This window comes from Felis catus, chromosome B3 (genome assembly GCF_018350175.1).
Source record: "Felis catus isolate Fca126 chromosome B3, F.catus_Fca126_mat1.0, whole genome shotgun sequence".
Classification (NCBI taxonomy): domain Eukaryota; kingdom Metazoa; phylum Chordata; class Mammalia; order Carnivora; family Felidae; genus Felis; species Felis catus.
Window position 1 is genome coordinate 97361419 of NC_058373.1, and position 19345 is coordinate 97380763.

Sequence of the window (19345 nt, forward strand, 5' to 3'; positions counted from 1 at the left end):
CCTGATTTCCCACTGACAACCTTAATTCAAAAATGTTTAAGACAGTACCTGTGTCATCCGAATCATCTTCCCCAAACATTCCCTTTTTCTTTTTTGTTACCATATTATTCTACTGTCCTACTCTCTGACTCAAAACCTTAATCATCTCTGAGTCTTTACTCTCTGCCTTCCCCTTCACATCCACTCTGTCACCATGAATGATGGCTTCCACTGCTTCAGTGAGGTCCCCTGTCTACAACCGTTGCCACTTCCTTCCCCCCCAGCTATCATTTATGGCAGGACTAATAACAGACTCCTCTAAGGCTTCTCTTCCATTCTTTGTTGTTGTTTTATTTTTAATGTTTATCTTTTTGAGAGAGAGAAACAGAGCATGAGCAAGGGAGGGGCAGAGAGAGAGAGGGAAACACAGGATGTGAAGCAGGCTCCAGGTTCTGAGCTGTCAGCACAGAGCCTGACACACGGCTCAAACTCACGAACTGTGAGATCATGACCCGAGCTGAAGTCGGATGCTTAACCGACTGAGCCACCCAGGCGCCCCTTCTCTCATATTTTTAACCCATCCCCAAATCTGCTGGTAGAGAAGGGCTCAAAAAAACCAGCTGTGATGGAGTCTCTCTGGTATTCCAAGGCTCCTTGTACCAAGAAAACAGAGTCCCAAACGCCAAGAGTGGCATCCACAGCGCTCTGACCACCTGGCTCCCGCTTGCCTTTCCAAACCAATCCCATGCTACTCTTCTTCACGAGCCTTCCTCTACACGCAAAAATGGACCCACTGCTTATCATTTCCTGCAGAGTCCACTCTTTCCCTTTGCTGTGTCTTTGTTCACACTGTTACCACTACCTTTTCCCCATTTCACAAGATCAAAGCAACCAAGGCCCTGATTTTCCCAATGAATACATTCTGTTTATATCTCTTTTACAGCACATAAAACTCTACTTTATATCTTGTTTGTGCAAATGTCTTTAACTTCATAGACTGTAAACTGCACAAAGCTAGCATAGTGTAGTAGGTAAAGGCCAGACTCCAGAGTCAGACGAACTGGGTTCAAATCCGGTCTGTACTTACTATATGTGATCTTTGGTAAATTTCCTAAATTTATCTAGGTCTCAGTTTCCTCATCTATAAAATGAGGATAATAGCTTTTATACCTACACTGATGTTGTGATGATTAAATGAGGTAAGTAATGTCTGTAACATACTGGACACAGTGCTCAGCATGTTAAAATCCGATAATAAATGTTAGCTATTTTTATCATCACAGTTGTTAATTGTTAATTGTATCCTCCATCTGGTCTCAAACACAGGCCAATGACAGTCTATTGAACAAGCTTTGGACCGCAAAATTCCATCCTTTAAATTAACTCTGAGTGTTACCTAATCTTAAACAGTCTCATTTTCTACCCTCAGCTTACCTGGTGCAAAATAATATATCGTTCACGAAACAGCTCTGCTTTATCTCTTGCTGTTCCAAATAAATTTGGTGCAGGGTGGTTGGTCATTAATAGACTAGAAAAAAAAAAGGAATGCTTATTTATAACTATCACAGTACACAAAGGTAGGCCAAAAATGAACCATGGGCTGTATGCCTTCTGAAAGAAATGTCCATCTGAAATTACCTTAAAATCAATATACTTACGGAAGAAATTTTTTTCTTTCTGAACTGTACACAAAGCGTGGAATATCAAATGCTCCTATGATATTGAAAATATGTTCCCTGAAAAACATCCCACAAAAACACAGATCTGATTTACTAAAACATACGAATTCTAGGTGAGCACAAAAACTTGTATTACAATCTTATGGCATATAAATTAAATATACTTTCCACAGGTCATATACACAATTTCTTTTTTTTTTTAAGTTTATTTATTAAGTTTGAGAGAGAAAGCGAGTGAGAGAGTGGGGGAGGAGCAGAGAGAGAGGGAGAGAGAGAATCCCAAGCAGGCTCCACAGTGTCAGTGCAGAGCCCGACATGGGGCTCGATCCCACGAACTATGAGATCATGACCTGAGCCGGCACCAAGAGCTGGATGCTCAACCAACTGAGACACCCAGGCACCCCCACAATTTCTTATAGTGTCATAATATGGGGGTAAAAATTTCCTTTCAGAGACAAGAAAGCATTGCCAATACTCTCAAGAAAAAAAAATCAAGTTAACTTTTTTTTTAATTTTGAGAGAGAGAGAGCACAAGAGCACACACAAGTGGGGGAGGGATACAGAGGGAGAGTGGGGGAGAGGGGGACAGTGAGTGAGAGAGAGAGAGAAAAAGAGAATATGAATCTTAAGCAGGCTCCAAGCTTAGTGCAGAGCCCCACTCGGGCTCAATTCCACGACCCCAGGACCATGACCTGAGCCAAAATCTAGAGTCAGAATGCTGAACCAACTGAGCTATCCAGGCGCCCCTAATCAAGTTAACTCCTTTTTCTTTCTTTCTTTTTTTTTTTTTTAGTTTTCTTTGATTTCCAAATCTCTTTCTTTTGCTTTCGTTCTTTTTCAAAACATCCTTATTTATTTTTTAATTTACATCGAAGTTAGTTAGCATATGGTAAAATAATGATTTCAGGAGTAGAATGCAGTGATTCATCCCCTATATATAACACCCAGTGCTCATCCCAACAAGTGTCTTCCTTAGTGCCCCTTACCCATTTAGCCCACCCCCCCACCTACAGCCCCTCCAGCAACCTTCAGTTTGTTCTCTATATTTAAGCGTCTCTTATGTTTTGTCCCCCTCCCTGTTTTTACATTATTTTTGCTTCCCTTCCCTCATGTTCATCTATTTTATGTCTTAAATCTCACATATAAATGAAGTCATATATTTGTCTTTCTTTGACTAATTTCACTTAGCATAATACCCTCTAGTTCCATCCACGTTGTTGTAAATGGCTAATCAAGTTAACTTGTAATTAAGAATGTCATCTGTTGAAAAAGAACATGTACGTATAAAATAGTTATGTCTTAAAAGAAGTCTCTCCCCATGGGTACTACTTTTATGAGCTATAATATTAAAGAATATCATTTCCAACAATTTTCTAATCCAAAATTATGCAATGTTATGCAAAAGTGTCCCAGGAACCAGGTATAACATAGAAAAAGAGCCCCCCCCCCAATACTGGCATATTGTTGACACAGTGTTAGAGAAGGAAATTCAACAAAATAACTTCCTTTCAGTGTTAATAACATAACCACATTTGAAAGAGGTTTTAAAAAAACTGACGGCACTATTGTAGAAACAGTCCAACCTAAAAAAACCTTCCCTAAAATTTTATGTTAATCTACCAGATTGAATATGGTCAAAAACGTTCTTGCTGCATTGGTGGCAATACCTAGCGTAGAGCAGCCTAGAACGGGTGGACGTGAAGAAAACCTAGATTCCAGGTACAGTGCTGCTATTTTCTAGCAGGTCGATCTTGACAGGTTACTGGGCTTGTCACGCCACCTCTTCATCTATAAAAACGAAAGCCTCTCTTCTGTGATAATTAGTAACTTTCTGACAACTGAAATTGCAAAGACTGTTTACCTTTTAGTCCCACTGGACCTCCACATTGGCTAACTGTGGCATATAAAGGGCTAGACAGAAACAACAGTTAACTCAATGCTTATTTTATGATTATAATCCTTACACTTCCGTACAGTCATTTTGGATTTCTGTTGATGGCTGTACCCGAGTATCTTAAATAATGAGTTTGCAAAGTTAAAATTAAAATTCTTCAGTTTTCTTTGTTCTTAGCAGCTCTACTATGGTAACGACTCTTTTCAATGATCTCTATTGCCCCAAAGAGGAAAAAACTGTTAAAGTTATTACTCTGTCCATTTCCCCAGTTGTTTTCCTCCCAGTTAAACCCTGTGAATCTAGAAAGAAGTCATATTCAAAAGAGGAAAGGGAGGGCACGGGCTCGTTTGTGGTTCAGTCAGTTAAGCGACCGACTTTGGCTCTGGTTGTGATCTTGAAGTTTGTGAGTTTGAGCCCCTCATCGGACTCTCTACTGTCAGCACAGAGCCCACTTCAGGAACTCTGTCCCCATCTCTCTTCCCCTCCCCCACTCTCTCTCTCCTTCTCTGAGAGAGAGAACATCAAAAGAGGAAATGAAAGATGGACGCTTGGAAATAAAACCCAGAAAAATTACTGCCATATGAATTTATCAGCTCTAATAGCATGACTTAGTGGCAAGAATCAAAAAACTAAGGTTCCACCCTCTTTGCTATTCACCATGTGACCCAACATAAGTCACTGAACTCTTCTAGATGCAGCACTTTCCTAAGAGCAAAAGCAAAGTATATGTCTAAATATTCAATTCCATCCAGGAGTAGCATGCAGAATATAAAGTCAGATCAGATGGGTAGTGGCAAAAGTTGGTAATGGCATAAACAAGACTCTATCTCAAATCTTAGGGAAAAAATAGTAAAGATGAGTCATTTAATGAGGTTTATAATGCAAACTATCAATTAAAAAGAAATACGAAGAAATAACCACTGTACAAATGCTGACCACTAATTATTTCCCCAAGAAAATAATTTAAAATAAGATTCGTAGCGTCTCCGGCAGGGGGGAAGAGTTCATTTTATCCACATACATAGTTTCATCTACAGACTGACTGCATTCCTGGACTGCTGCTTCCACTACAGATCGTTCAATCATGTTTGATGACACTGAAAAGAGAATTTAAAGTCAAATTTTAGAAACACACAAAAAAATTACTTATTTCCACAGGTAGCTTTTTTCTTAAAAATAATCTGCAAACACCAACCCTGAGATTCTCATTACCTAGTTCTTATGACAAAGGGTTAGGTCAGAACAATAACAAAAGCCGTATCTCAAAAACCTTAAATCTTCTACACCCAAAGACACTTGTGGTATCATAATACAAGTCAAATGCCTTACTTTTCTAAATACTGTTTACTAACAAATTCAGTTATGCAAACACTTCTGTAAACTCCTAGGATTAAGAAGGTTACATTAGTATAACTTTCTATCACAATTGCTATGTTTCCATAGGCATGATAGTAACAATTATAACAGCAACCACTTATTAAGCCCTTAGTAAAACGTGACACTATGCTCAGGACTTTACAAGCATTATTTCATTAGATTAGATGTCCTTATGGATAGATTGTTGTTTATATGCTCATATCTTAAAAGGGGGAATGGGTGCCTGGGTGGCTCAGTTGGTTAAGCGTCCGACTTCAGCTTCAACTCTTTGTTTCCCCCAAACTTTTAGGAGTACTGAATCTAAGTAAGACAAAGTAGAAAGCACACAGAGAGACAAAAGTGACCATGAGGACTAGATCAAAATCAGGAGTCAAGTGCTGGAAAGCTGGCAGTAACACAGCTCCGTGAGTGGGAAGAATTTTAACAGCTTGGGGGGGGGGGGGGGGGGAAATGTCCTGAGTTCCAACAGAACTAGAGGTTACCCCTTGGGAAGAAGTGCTACCTACCATGCATGTGTCTCATAATGCAGGAAAATTTTAATAGGGAATCTTCAGCTTCCACTTAAATCCATAAATCTAACTGAGGACATAGAACTCTAGAAATGATTTAAGAGCTATCGGAAAATGTTACTTACAGGGTTGCTTTTCAACTGCATCAATGATCTTTTCCAGCGCATCTTCTAGTTCTATTTCACTGATAGGTGTAAGAGCTTCTGTGAGGTACTTAACAGCTTCACTGAGAAGGAAAGAAAAGATGAGGCATGTCATTGGTAATTGAGGCTACAAGTTTGATGCCAAAAACTGGCACTTATCAATCCAGCACTGAAATTAAGATCTACTCACTCCTCTCTGCAAGCGGTGCTCATCTCTCCTGCCCTTTCTGAACAAATTCTTCCTTCTATCCCCTGCCAACAAAACCATTCTTAAAGCCCCAAATCACATCCTTCTTTTAAGAATGCTTCCTAGGCTTGGGGTGCCTGAGTGGCTCAGTTAGTTAAGGGTCCAGCTCTTGATTCTGGCTCAGGTCATGATCTCACAGTTTGTGAAACTGACCCCCAGATCAGGCTCTGTGCTGACAGCGTGGAGCCTGCTTGGGATTCTCTCTCTCCCTCTCTTTCTGTTCCACCCCTGCTCTCTTTCTCTCTCTCTCAAAAATAAATAAACTTAAAAAAAAAAAAAAAAAGGCGGCTTCCTAGGCCAGCTCTCTGCTGCAATCTCCCCTACCTTCTGAATTGTTAAAATTCCTATACATCTCAGATCTGATACATCACATTAGCCTTGTACTATTTATCACCTTACTTTTTTTTATCTCCTTAGATTTAAGGAAGACTTCATTTGCTTCAATGTCCTGAACACAGCAGACACTTAAGCATATATTTATTAACTTGATAATGCATTTGCTTAAATTCTAGTAATTTCATCGTTTTCCATTTTAAAATTTAAAAATTAGACTAGAAAAAATTATGATATATGACTAGTCATAGAAGCAATGTTCATATTGAAATCACATGAATCCCCCCCATGACTCCAAAAGAACTCAATAAAGCTGAACTTTAAAAAGAAAAATTCTGCATGAATCCCTGATTTAAATGCCAAGAGGGCTCAGAATGAACACTGTCTAAACAATTAGCTAATTGCATGCCATTCTGTGTTTGTAGCACACAACTTCACACTTCACATCAATGTTATTGTTATAGTCACCCCACTAATTGTTTTTATCTTGGGTTGCTTATTGATTGTTTCATGTGTGGGTATTACCTCTCCAATTTATCATAGATAAATTGGTCCTTGAAAACTGGAACCATGCCATCCTTTGGCAGAATGCCAAGCAAATTTGAAGGTGATCCATTAGATATTTAATGACTAAGTCCCTAAAGTCACACACATTTTGGGTGAATTGGGACAGCTCTTAGGATAGCTCAAAGCCTATAGACCTATAGAGGACCTGGCCCCTGCCAAATCTTGTTAGGCTCCCTCAGTGCTCTCCTGCCTCAGAGACTTTAAATGGTCATTTCTCCCCACTCTTTTCTTCATCTAGTAAAGTCACCTTGAACAGTCAGCTCAAACCACTTCCTTAATGATGGACTTCTTTAACTCTAGAGTAGTTACCTTGTTGTACATTATCAGAGCGCTACTTTCCTGGGATCTTTTTAAAGTTGAAATTAAATAACTGAATTATTTAATATCCATGGTAGAAAGACTTCTAAGACAACCCCTAATAATCCAGGCCTCCTGGTATTCACATCCATGTGCAACCCTTCCCCTTGAGTATGGGCTGGACCTCGTAACTTGCTTCTAACAACAGAATATGGTAAAAGTAATGGAACATTTTACTGTATTGCAGTTTTAAAAGAAAAAATTTTAAAGCAACAAGATGTCACAAAACTCTCTCTTGCTGGCTTTGATGAATTAAGCTGCTATACTGGAGAGGACCACATGGCAAAGAACTGAGGGTAGCCTTCGGCCAACAGGCAGCAAGGACTGAGGCCCCAAGTCTAATAGTTCTGGAGGAACTGAATCTTGCCAACCACTGAATGAGCTTGGAAGCAAATCTAGCCCAAATGACCTTTGAGATGAGAGACTGAGAGGCCCTAAAGCTGAGGACCCAGCTACGCCTACCTGAATTCCTGACCCACAGAAAACGTGAGTTAGTGTGTGCTTTTATTTTATTTATTTAAAAAAATTTTTTTTTAATGTTTATTTTTGAGACAGAGAGAGACAGAGCATGAACAGGGGAGGGTCAGAGAGAGGGAGACAGAGAATCCGAAACAGGCTCCAGGCTCTGAGCCATCAGCCCAGAGCCTAACGCGGGGCTCGAACTCACGGACTGCGAGATGGTGACCTGAGCTGAAGTCAGACGCTTAACCGACTGAGCCACCCAGGCACCCCAGTGTGTGCTGTTTTAAACCTCTAAGTTTTGGGGTAATTTGTCACACAGCAATAAATAACTAATACACTATCTATCCCCCAATTTCCACAGTGTCTTTCTCTTGTACTCCTTGCTCCAGCACAGTGATCTTATGATAGACTAAAGCCTGTAAAGCTATACAGATCTGGCCCAGATCCTGTATAGATAGCATTTCAGTGTATTTCCACTAAATTCATTAATGAATGACGGCTTAATATTCTAAGGGAATAAATTCTAAGGGGTCAAATTCTAAGGGAAAAGAGAACAGTTTATTGATCAATTGCTCATATTTTCAAAATGTCAGAGACGAACTGAACAAAATTCATTATTTTCTCTCCACCCTTGCCCTTGTTCACCACTAATCCAAAAGCAAAGTTAAAAGTCTCGTAAAAGTCAAGGTGTCTGGGTGGCTCGGTCAGTAGCGCATGTGACTCTTATCCTTGGGTCTTGAGTTGAAGTTCCTCCATGTTGGATACAGAGCCCACTTAAAAAAAATTAATTTAAGAAAAAGTCTCATAAGGGGCGCCTGGGTGGTTCAGTAGGTTAAGCGTTGGACTTTGCTCTCAGGTCATGATCTCACCACGGTTTGTGAGTTCAAGCCCCACACTGGGCTCTCTGATACCGCGTGGAGCCTTCTTCGGATCCTCTGTCCCCTTCTCTCTCTGCCCCTTCCCTGCTCTTCCTCTGTCTCTCTCAAAAATGAATAAACATTAAAAAAATTTTTTTAAGTTTCATAAAACTCATTATTCCAAAACCAAAAACTTTCCACATACAGCAAGAGCGATCAAAGCCTGGTACAAAAAAAGTACATTCTATCCAGCAGGTATTTAAATATGTCTGTAAAAAACATTGTATTCTAAAAGACAACAACAACAACAACAAACAGATTTAGTGAGGAAAATCTTAACAAGAGTGCCTTCTGTAGGGACTAGAAAACATGATTATGGCCAGGAAACCTATCCGAGAAGTTCCAAAGGAAATGTTCAAGGGGGTTGGAGGAGGAAGACCTAGGAAAAGATCTAGTAACATGCTTCAAATTTAGCCACTTCTTAACTCTCTAGGAATTGTCACTCAGGAGTAATGCCTAATCCAAAATTTAGAAAGGGGAGGGCTCACAATTTTCTCAAAACTGTAGGTTGATAACTACGGACACGCATGTGGGCTTTCCCAGGTTGCTCAATGACGACTCGGTAACTACGTGTAGTCGCTCTATGATTCCCATTTAGCGGAGGCAGAGACTAGGCGGGACGCAGTGGGGGGAGGGGAGGGGAGGGAGACGGACACCGAGAGGCGCTCAAGTCACAATGCCAAGAAACCGCTGCTGCGACACAGCCGCTTCTCCGGCTCCTTGTGGCACTTTGCAGGAGGAGACCGTGTCCCACCGGGGAGTAACGTTTCGATTCCACGCGAACGTCGGGAAATCGAAGTCCTCGAAGCCTGTAAGACCCTGCCATATCGATTTCACTCTCGACTTTTTCAAGGGTCTCTGTAATTTAAGGCCAAGCCTACGATCGGCGCGCGGCGCGTCCCTCTGCCCGGCGCGGTCGCCTGACCCTGGCCCTCCTGGTCCTTCCCGTAAACTGCCCCCAGGGAGACTCACCCCCGGAGCAGCAAGCCACGCAGCTTGAAGGCGGTTACTGCCCGGTTCCTCAGCCGCTCAGGCGCCATGTTCGCGTTTTGGCGCCACGGCCGCTGCCACGCCCCTGCCACGCCCCTTCCCGGGATCGCCCCGCCCCCGCGCGGCCGCTGCCCAGGCTTGGGTGCCGCAAGCCCAGCCTGGGCCCCAGCCCCCGAGCCGAGAGCTGGGCGCCCCTGGGTGCCTGGCGCGTCGCAGCCCGTGACCCTGTAGGCTAAAAGAAGAGATGACACCGCACGCTTCTGTTGCCCAGAGACTGAAAGGAGAAAGCGTCCTTTCCTGGTGTCTGGTTGGTAGTGTGCTTCCCTCCCCCACGCGCGGTATTGACCTGCAGTCACATCGCTGCCCTCACATCGCTGCCCTCATCGCTGTCATCTTCCGGGACTCCCATCCGGCTCATCCCAGACCCGGGAGCCCTGTGTACTCCTGCTCTCTACTTCACACGGGTTCTGGAAACATTATAGGGTTTTCCCCAACATTCACTCGAAGCTGCTACAAAAATCACCACCATTCCCACCCACCCCGCTTTGTATTTAAGAACTTCCTTTGTTCCATGCAATGTCATAAGCATGAAGTATATTAACTGTCGTATTGCTCCTAAACCGAATGAGCTGTGTGCTATTTTTTCAACACCCTCATTTTACAGATAGGAAAACTGAGACGCAAAAATGGGAGATGCTTCCCTCAAGATGAAACCTTCACTGAGTGGTGATGCCAGGATGTGAACTTAGTCTGATTCCAGCAAGCGAATTTGCCACACTTTAAAAACACTTGTTTCGGGGCGCCTGGGTGGCTCAGTCGGTCAAGCGGCCGACTTCAGCTCAGGTCACGATCTCACGGTCCGTGAGTTTGAGCCCCGCGTCGGGCCCTGGGCTGATGGCTCGGAGCCTGGAGCCTGCTTCCGATTCTGTGTCTCCCTCTCTCTGCCCCTCCCCTGTTCATGCTCTGTCTCTCTCTGTCTCAAAAATAAATAAACGTTAAAAAAAAAAAATTAAAAAAAAAAAAAACACTTGTTTCAGTGAGTTGAACAAAACCATAGAGTGCTTATAAGTGAACACGCAGCCTTATAAAACACAAGAACTATTTCTGAGTATTGACATACAGTGACTTCCGACGTACATGATTTATTTCTTTAAAAGTATGGTAAAGGAGGGGCTCCTGGGTGGCTCAGTGGGTTAAGTGGCCCACTTTGGTTCAGGTCATGATCTCACAGTTTGTGAGCTTGAGCCTCACATGGAGCTCTGTGCTGACAGCTCAGAGCCTGGAGCCTGTTTCAGATTCTGTGTTTCTCTCTCTCTGACTCTCCCCTGTTCACACTCTGTGTGTGTCTCTCTCTCAAAAATAAACATTAAAAAAAATTTTTTTAAGTATGGTAAAAGGAGAGAAAATAAGAATATATACATGTATATGTATTTACTTGGTTTTGTATTTTAAAACTCTTGAATGTTACACTAGACACTGAAAAAAATGGTTAACTGTAAAGGACAGGAGGGTATAAAGATAGAATGAGACTTTCTTTTTGGTAAGACTTTCAACTGTAGACCCACTTATATGTCTTACATATTTAAAAAAATATAAAGGAAACATGTAAACTTAAAATTGAAAGCACACCCAAATCAATACACTTAACTGTGCATTAAATTGGAAATATAACATCTTGGAGAAAACTGGTTATTAAGCACAGTTTCCTGTATATTTTCAATAAAATATATTCTGAAGGCAAAAAAAATTGCAAAGAAAAATTGAGCTTTTATGTAAGAAGGGAGAGGAAATAAAAATAAACATACAGTCTGATTCTCATTATTTGAGGTAGTTATGTTGCATAAAGTCACCACCAACACTGAATTAGCAAATAGTTAATCATTGCTACCAGAGGGAATATAAAACCTCTGGTCATATTTTCATCAATGGTTAGATACATAACCTTGTTTGATGGATACTTCCATTTCAAGACACCTTTTTTTTTTTTAATTTTTTTTTAACGTTTTATTTATTTTTGAGACAGAGAGAGACAGAGCATGAACGGGGGAGGGTCAGAGAGAGAGGGAGACACAGAATCCGAAACAGGCCCCAGGCTCTAAGCTGTCAGCACAGAGCCCGAAGGGGCTCAAACTCACAGACTGTGAGATCATGACCCAAGCTGAAGTCGGACGCTCAACCGACTGAGCCACCCAGGCGCCCCTCAAGACACCTTTAATACATATTATTTTAAAAAAATTTTTTTTCAATGTTTATTTATTTTTGGGACAGAGAGAGACAGAGCATGAACGGGGGAGGGACAGAGAGAGAGGGAGACACAGAATTGGAAACAGGCTCCAGGCTCTGAGCCATCAGCCCAGAGCCCAACGCGGGGCTCGAACTCACCGACCGTGAGATCGTGACCTGGCTGAAGTTGGACGCTTAACCGACTGCGCCACCCAGGCGCCCCTAATACATATTATTGATGCATTGACATTGAACTCAAGACCAACAGCTCTACTATTCATGCCTGAAGGAAGCTTATCTAACACATGTATTAGCCACTCAGGCACCATGTTGTGCCTTGAAACACCAGAAAGCACTTTAGCATTATGCTTGGAGGCCATTTTAAACAGCAAAATCACCAACAAAAATCACAAAAATGCAGAAAATGTAGCACTAAATATACCTCGAAAAAGACACCTGTTTATATATGAGAGATGAAAAAAGAAACCAAAGTGTTGTCTTGTTCAGTCTCAGCCACAAACGTGTGTGATGGGCAATGAAAATTTTGCACTGCTCTGTGCATGTCTTTGAATGACTGTGAAAGCCCCCAGTATGATTTAGGAGTTACAAATAAATTTTATCAATTAGGTAAATTCACAAATACGAAATGTACAAATAATGATGACTGTATCTGCTTAACCACTAGATAGATAAACAGAAAACAAATGGTTATCTATGGGTAGTAAAGTGGAGGGAATAGGGATATAAAATGTTAAAAACATCAGATAAGAGTTTTAGGGAACAGATATTTGTGCGGTCCCAAAGTGTTACCCTACAGGTTACTAGCTAATAATACAAAGGATAGAACTTACCTTTTACAATGGATCATTCAGAGGTTACCACTTTAACCAAGTATCACACTTAGCATCATTAATAGTGGGATACTTTGAAGTTTTGTTATTGTTATAATGCAATATGACATATACAGTGTCACCTATGAAGCATGCTTGCCAAAAAGGTTAAGCTAAATTTAATCAAACCTAGATCTAATTTCTGGCTTAAGGAAATACAGAGAGGGAACTAAGCCAAATTACACCATGAGGACAATCAGACAAATCCAGAATGTGGGACAATCTAAAAGCCAACTGGCCTATTCTGTTAGTGTCAATGGAGGAAAACAGATGAAAGTTACCATTCAGATTGTGGATAGCCCCCCAGTGATTTTTGCTTCTGGGTGTTCATAACTTATATACTTGCCTCCCACACTGAAGAGGACTGACCCATAACACTAAAAGGATATTGTAGAAAGGACAGGTTATAGCTTCCAAAACCAGGTCATAAAAGATATTGCTATTTCCATCTTGCTTTCTCTTGGGTCACTAGCTCTTGGGGAAGCCAACTGCCCTCAAGAGCCTTTATGAAAAGTCCACGTGTTAAGATATCAAGGTCTCCTGCCACAGCCAGCAACAACTTGCTAACCATATCTCCTTCACCTGGCTACCTCATAAAGTCCTGATACTTCAGTGAGCAACTCTATGCTGATGACTCCAAAATCCGTATTTCTTATTCCTCTCTGCTTTAAAACCAACTCAATATGCCCGCACGTGAACTCACCATTATCCCTTTCAGATCTGTTCCTCTTCTCTTGTTCACCACCCGAATTCATTACCTTTTCATCCACTGACGAAGCTAGAAAACCAGGCAGCATCCTTTCCTCCCTCCTCTGCTTCATCCCCCATAAACCAATCAGCCACCAAATCCCTTGAGTTCTACTTTTTTTTTTTTTTAAGTAATCTCTACACCCAACATGGGGCTTGAACTCACAGATCTCACTCTGATATCAAGAGTTGTATACTCCGCCAACTGAGACAGCCAGGCACCCCAGGTTATACTTTTTAAGTATTTCTCAAACCTGTCCACCTCTATCTCCATGAGGCCTCATTCAGGGCACCAGCCTCTCTAGCCAGCAGCGCCTGACCTGCTAACTGGTCTCTTTGTCTCCAATCTTGCCATCAGAATAAACTTTCTAAAAATAATTATTTCACTTCCCAAGTTAAAACACATCGAACTCTTGATGTTAGGATAAAATGAACAGGACATCTTTCTTTCTCCTCTCATGTTCCATCTTCCAGGAACACTTCTCTCCCTCTTCCCCTCCGTTTGCCTGAACAACTTCTGCTCATCCTTCAGCTTCTGGCTTAGACTGCATGTTCTCTCAGGAATCTTCCCCGACTCTCCCAAACCTGAGTTAGTGGCTTTCCTATGCACCTCCAAGGTGCCCTTGACTTTGGCTATCATCACACTTTCTACATAGTATGATAGTTGTCTGTTTGCTGCTCTATAGCCCCCACTGGACTTTAACGTCCAGAAAGACAAGTGGGACATTTCAAAAATACAATATCAATATTACTAGCAATAAGAAAATGATAGAGTGAGGACTTTTAGAAACTATTTTTTTTTACATACATTGCACATATGGGAAGAATGCTATTCAATGAGTTTTGACGAATGCGTAAACCCATGTAACCATGATCCCAACCAAGATATAGAACATCTCCATCACCCCAGAATGTTTCCTTATACTCCTTTTTACAAATCCCCTCTCCTTACCCGCAAACACCCGCTTTCCTGCTTTCTATTGACATAGATTAGTTTCGTATATCTTAAACTTCATGGAGATGAAATCACATAACATATTTTTTTGTGTCTTGCTTCTTTCTTTGCCTCCAGATTTATGAGGAATTACTGACAAATAAAAACTGTACATATTTAAGGTGTACAATGTGATGTTTTGATGTATGCATACATTGTGAAATGATCACCACAATCAAGTTAATTAACATATCCATTACCTCACATAGTTACCATTTTATGTGCGTGGTGAGAATGGTTAAGACCTACTCTCTTAGCAGATTTCAAGTATGTATTACATTATTATTATCTCTAGTCACAATGCTGTATATTAGGTCTCCAGAGTCTATTCGTCTAACTGAAAGTTTGTACCCTTGACCAACATCCCCTCTTTTCCCACACCCCTTAGCTACTGGTAACCACATTCTACTCTCTGTCTCTATAAATTAGATATTTTCAGGTTCCACATATAAGTGAGATTATGCAATACTTGTCTTTCTGTATCTGGCTTATTTAAACTAGCATAACGTTCTCCAGGGTCACCCTTATTGTTACGGTGCAGGATTTCCTTCTTTTTTTTAAAGCTGAAATATATTCCATTGTATGTATATTTATATATCACAGTTTTTTTATCCATTCATCCATTGACAGACACTTAACACTGTTCACATATCTCAGCTATCGTCTAATACTGCTGCAATGAGTGCAAGAGAGCAGATATAGCTCTTCAAGATAGTGATTTCATTTCCTGTGGGTAGAAGTGAGACTGTTGGATCATAAGGTAGTTCTATTTTTAATTTTCTGAAGCACATACATATACTGTTTTCCATTATAGCTATACCAATTTGCATTCCCAAAAACAGTGCACAAGGGTTTCCATTTCTCTACATCCTCGTCAGCACTTATCTTTTGATGTTTTGAAAACAGCCAACCTATTAGATATGAGGTGATGTCTCATTGACATTTTGATCTGCATTTCCTTGATTCGTGATATTGAGCACCGTTTCATATACCTGATGGCTATTTGTATGTCTTCTTTGGAAAAACGTTTATTAAGGTCCTTTGCCCATTTTATAATAGGTTTATTTTTTGTTTCTTGCTCATTTTTGCTATTGAGTTGTATGAATTCCTCACAGATTTTGCATATTAACCTTTATATTGGGTATATAATTTGCAAATATTTTCTCCTATTCTATAGGTTGCCTTTTCATCTTGCTGATAGTTTCCTTTATTGTGCATCAAACTAAATCTTTTTAGTTTGATGCAGTCCTCCTTGTTTATTTTTGCTTTTTCTGCCTGTGCTTCTGGTGTCATCTCCAAAAAATCACTGCCAAGACCAATGTCAGAGAGCTTTTCCTCTATTTTTTTCCCTAGGTATTTATGGTTCAGGGTTGTGTGTTTAAGTTTAATCCATTTTCAGTTGATTTTTGTATCTGGTGTAAGTTATGGGTCTACTTTGATTCTTCTGTATGTGCTGTTCAGTTTTCCCAACACTGTTTATTGAAGAGATATACTTTCCCCATTGTATATCCTTGGCTCCTTTGTCATAAATTAATTAGCCATATATGCATGGGTTTATTTCCAACCTCTATTTTGTTCCATTGATCTACATATCTATTTTTATGCTAATACCATATTGTTTTCATTACTATAGCTTTGTAATATAGTTTGAAATCAGGAAGATATACTTTTTTTTTAATTTTTTTTTTTAACGTTTATTTATTTTTGGGACAGAGAGAGACAGAGCATGAACGGGGGAGGGGCAGAGAGAGAGGGAGACACAGAATCGGTAACAGGCTCCAGGCTCTGAGCCATCAGCCCAGAGCCCGACGCGGGGCTCGAACTCACGGACCGCGAGATCGTGACCTGGCTGAAGTCAGACGCTTAACCGACTGCGCCACCCAGGCGCCCCGAAGATATACTTTTTTATAGTTATCAGATCGGCAAAAAATTAATAAGGTAGATGATATCAAGGATTAAAAGCAATTGGACTTGTTATCTGCTGCTGATGGGCATATAGACTGTTACAATTACTTTAGAAAGCAAATTAGTATTAACCAATAAAGTTGAAAAAATAGCTACCTTGTTACAAAGAAAGAGTTGAATAGTTCTGACAGATACTTTGTGGTGCACAAACCCTAGAATATTTACTAATAGCTTTGTTGTTACAGTAAAAATGAGGACGAACTTAGGTGACCTTCAACAGTACAAAGGACAAATATATTCTGAAATGTTCATACCATAAAATGTGATAACAATGGAAAAACAGAATTACACCCCTACACGCATGAAGTAGCCTCAGGCGTATGTTGGGTGAATAAAACCAAACCATAGAACAATATATACAGCATGATTCCATTTATACAAAGTTCAAAAAATAATCTATGTGGTAAACTATAAAGAAAAGCTAGGGAATAAGAAATGTGAAATTCAGCCTAGTGATTATGCTGGGGTGGTGGGGGCGAGGGGCTGAGAGGAAGAGACAGCAAAGGGGTTATCTTCTTCTTCTTCTTCTTCTTCTTCTTCTTCTTCTTCTTCTTCTTCTTCTTCTTCTTCTTCTTCTTTTTGAAAGAAAGTGGTGAATACAGAGATGCTCATTTTTGTCATTATTTTTTTTTTGCTTTAAAATATTGTTTGCTGTTCTTCATTATTAAATACAAGCCATTAAAAATTGCAACAGCTCTGAAGGGAAGTTGGGTCTTGTTCATGCCTTTTTGTTGTCCAATATTGATGGGGTTAGTTAGACAAGGAAAGATGCTCTTAGACCCAAGTTTGGGAGTTTGGGAGAGGAGTTTGGAAGCCTGAGTTCATCTAAATAATAGAGAAGAATTTAGCATTCCTTGGGGACAATCTTGGAGGGAAAGAATGTAGAGAGGAGTCAGCAAATGGTTCTGAGGCTGGGGACTAAGAGAAGGTGATCAAGTCTCTCTTCTTTTTTTTTTTTTTTTTTTTTTTTTTTTTGAAGGTGGGAGAGGGACAGAGAGAGAGGGAGAGAGACACAGGACTTGACCCACAAACTGTGAGATCATGACCTGAACCAAAATCAAGGGTCAGTCACTTAATTGACTGAGCCACCCAGGCACCCCAATTCTCTCTTTTTCTTTTTCTTTTTCTTTGAAATATTTATTTAAATTATTTTATTTCATAGATAATCACAATACCCCCCCAAAAAGCAGCATTACTTTGAAGAGTTACCAAAATTTAGGAAGAAACAAAGTTCTTATTTATTATTTATTTATTTATTTATTTATTTATTTATTTACATTTTTAAATATATATCCAAGTTAGTTAGCATAGTGCAATAATGATTTCAGGAGTAGATTCCAGTGATTTGTCCCCTATGTATAACATCCAGTGCTCATCCCAACAAGTGTCTTCTTTAATGTTCCTTACCCATTTAGCTCATCCCCCACCCACAACCCCTCCATCAACCCTCAGTTTGTTCTCTATGTTTAAGAGTCTTTTATGTTTTGTCCCCTTCCCTGTTTTTATATTATTTTTGCTTCCTTTCCCTTATGTTCATCTATTTTATGTCTTAAATTCCACATATGAATGAAGTCATATGATATTTCTCTTTCTCTGACTAATTTCACTTAGGATAATACCCTCTAGTTCCATCCACATAGTTGCAAGTGGCAAGATTTCATTCTTTTTGATTGCCAAATAATACTCCGTTGTGTGTGTGTATACATACATATATATATATATATATATATATATATATATACACATACATATATACACATATGTAGTATTTATATTGTATATATATGTACAAATTGTATATATACATATATACACAAATACATACACACACACATACATATACATGTATATGTATACATATACATACATACATACATATAGACATACACACACACAAATACATATATATATATATATATATATATATATATATATATACACCACATATTCTTTATCCATTCATCCATCGATGGACAGTTGGGCTCTTTCCATACTTTGGCTATTGTCAATAGCACTGCTATAAACATTGGGGTGCATGTACCCCTTTGAAACAGCACTCCTGTATCCTTTGGATAAATACCTAGTAGTGCAGTTGCTGGGTTGTGAGGTAGTTCTATTTTTAACTTTTTGAGGACCCTCCATACTGTTTTCCAGGGTGGCTGCACCAGTTTGCATTCCCACCAACAGTGTAAAAGAGATCCTCTTTCTCCGTATCCTCGCCAACATCTGTTGTTGCCTGAGTTGTTCATTTTAGCTATTCTGACAGGTGTGAGGTGATATCTCCCTGTGGTTTTGATTTGCACTTCCCTGATGATGAGTGATATTGAGCATCTTTTCATGTGTCTACTGGCCATCTGGATGTCTTCTTTGGAGAAGTGTCTATTCATGTCTTTGACCATTTCTTCACTGGATTATTTGTTTTTTGGGTGTTGAGTTTGAGAAGCTCTTTATAGATTTTGGATACTAACCCTTTAGCTGATATGTCATTTGCAAATATCTTCTCCCATTCCGTCGGTTGCCTTTTAGTTTTGCTGATTGTTTCCTTCTCTGTGCAGAAGGTTTTTATCTTGATGAGGTCCTAATAGTTCATGTTTGCTTTTGTTTCCCTTGTCTCTGGAGACAGGTCAAGTAAGAAGTTGCTGTGGCGGGGGTCAAAGAGGTTTTTGCCTGCTTTCTCCTCTAGAATTTTGACGGCATCCTGTCTTACATTTAGGTCTTTCATCCATTTTGATGTAATCCATTTTATTTTTGTGTATGGTGTAAGAAAGTGGTCCAAATTTGGTTTTCTGCATGTCGCTGTCCAGTTTTGCCAACACCATTTGCTGAAGAGACTGTCTTTATTCCATTGGATACTCTTCCCTCCAAGACCCTCTTCTTGACCAAACTCTAGGCAAGTTCTCCTGAGCACTATTCTCAGCTAAGCTTCAACCTTGGCCGATGGAAACTGCTTACTCTCTGCAGAAATGATTTCATTCCCCACCCCCACATACATACACTTAGAGACTTGAACACTAGCATAGTTTCTAATAGCTCAAGGCCATACCACCTAGAATGACCCCAGGACCCCTTAGA

The 19345-nt window shown here is 40.1% G+C and overlaps 1 protein-coding gene across 3 annotated transcripts in view; it reads right to left on the reverse strand.

Moving 5' to 3' along the window:
• POLE2 (DNA polymerase epsilon 2, accessory subunit) overlaps positions 1 to 9576 on the reverse strand; it is a 31378-nt gene extending 21802 nt beyond the window's left edge. For 2 of the 3 annotated variants that reach the window (XM_006932853.4, XM_003987616.5), the window contains exons 1-5: positions 9437 to 9576; positions 5564 to 5664; positions 4574 to 4649; positions 1638 to 1715; positions 1414 to 1507 (exon numbers count right to left, since the gene is read on the reverse strand). In XM_006932853.4, coding sequence (XP_006932915.2) covers positions 1414 to 1507; positions 1638 to 1715; positions 4574 to 4649; positions 5564 to 5664; positions 9437 to 9504 — 417 coding nt within the window. In that variant the 5' untranslated portion in view covers positions 9505 to 9576. Of the gene's footprint in view, positions 1 to 1413; positions 1508 to 1637; positions 1716 to 4573; positions 4650 to 5563; positions 5665 to 8952; positions 9090 to 9436 lie in introns of those variants that run through there. The other variant, XM_019832981.3, reaches the window with a different exon arrangement.
• Positions 9577 to 19345: the final 9769 nt, after the last annotated feature.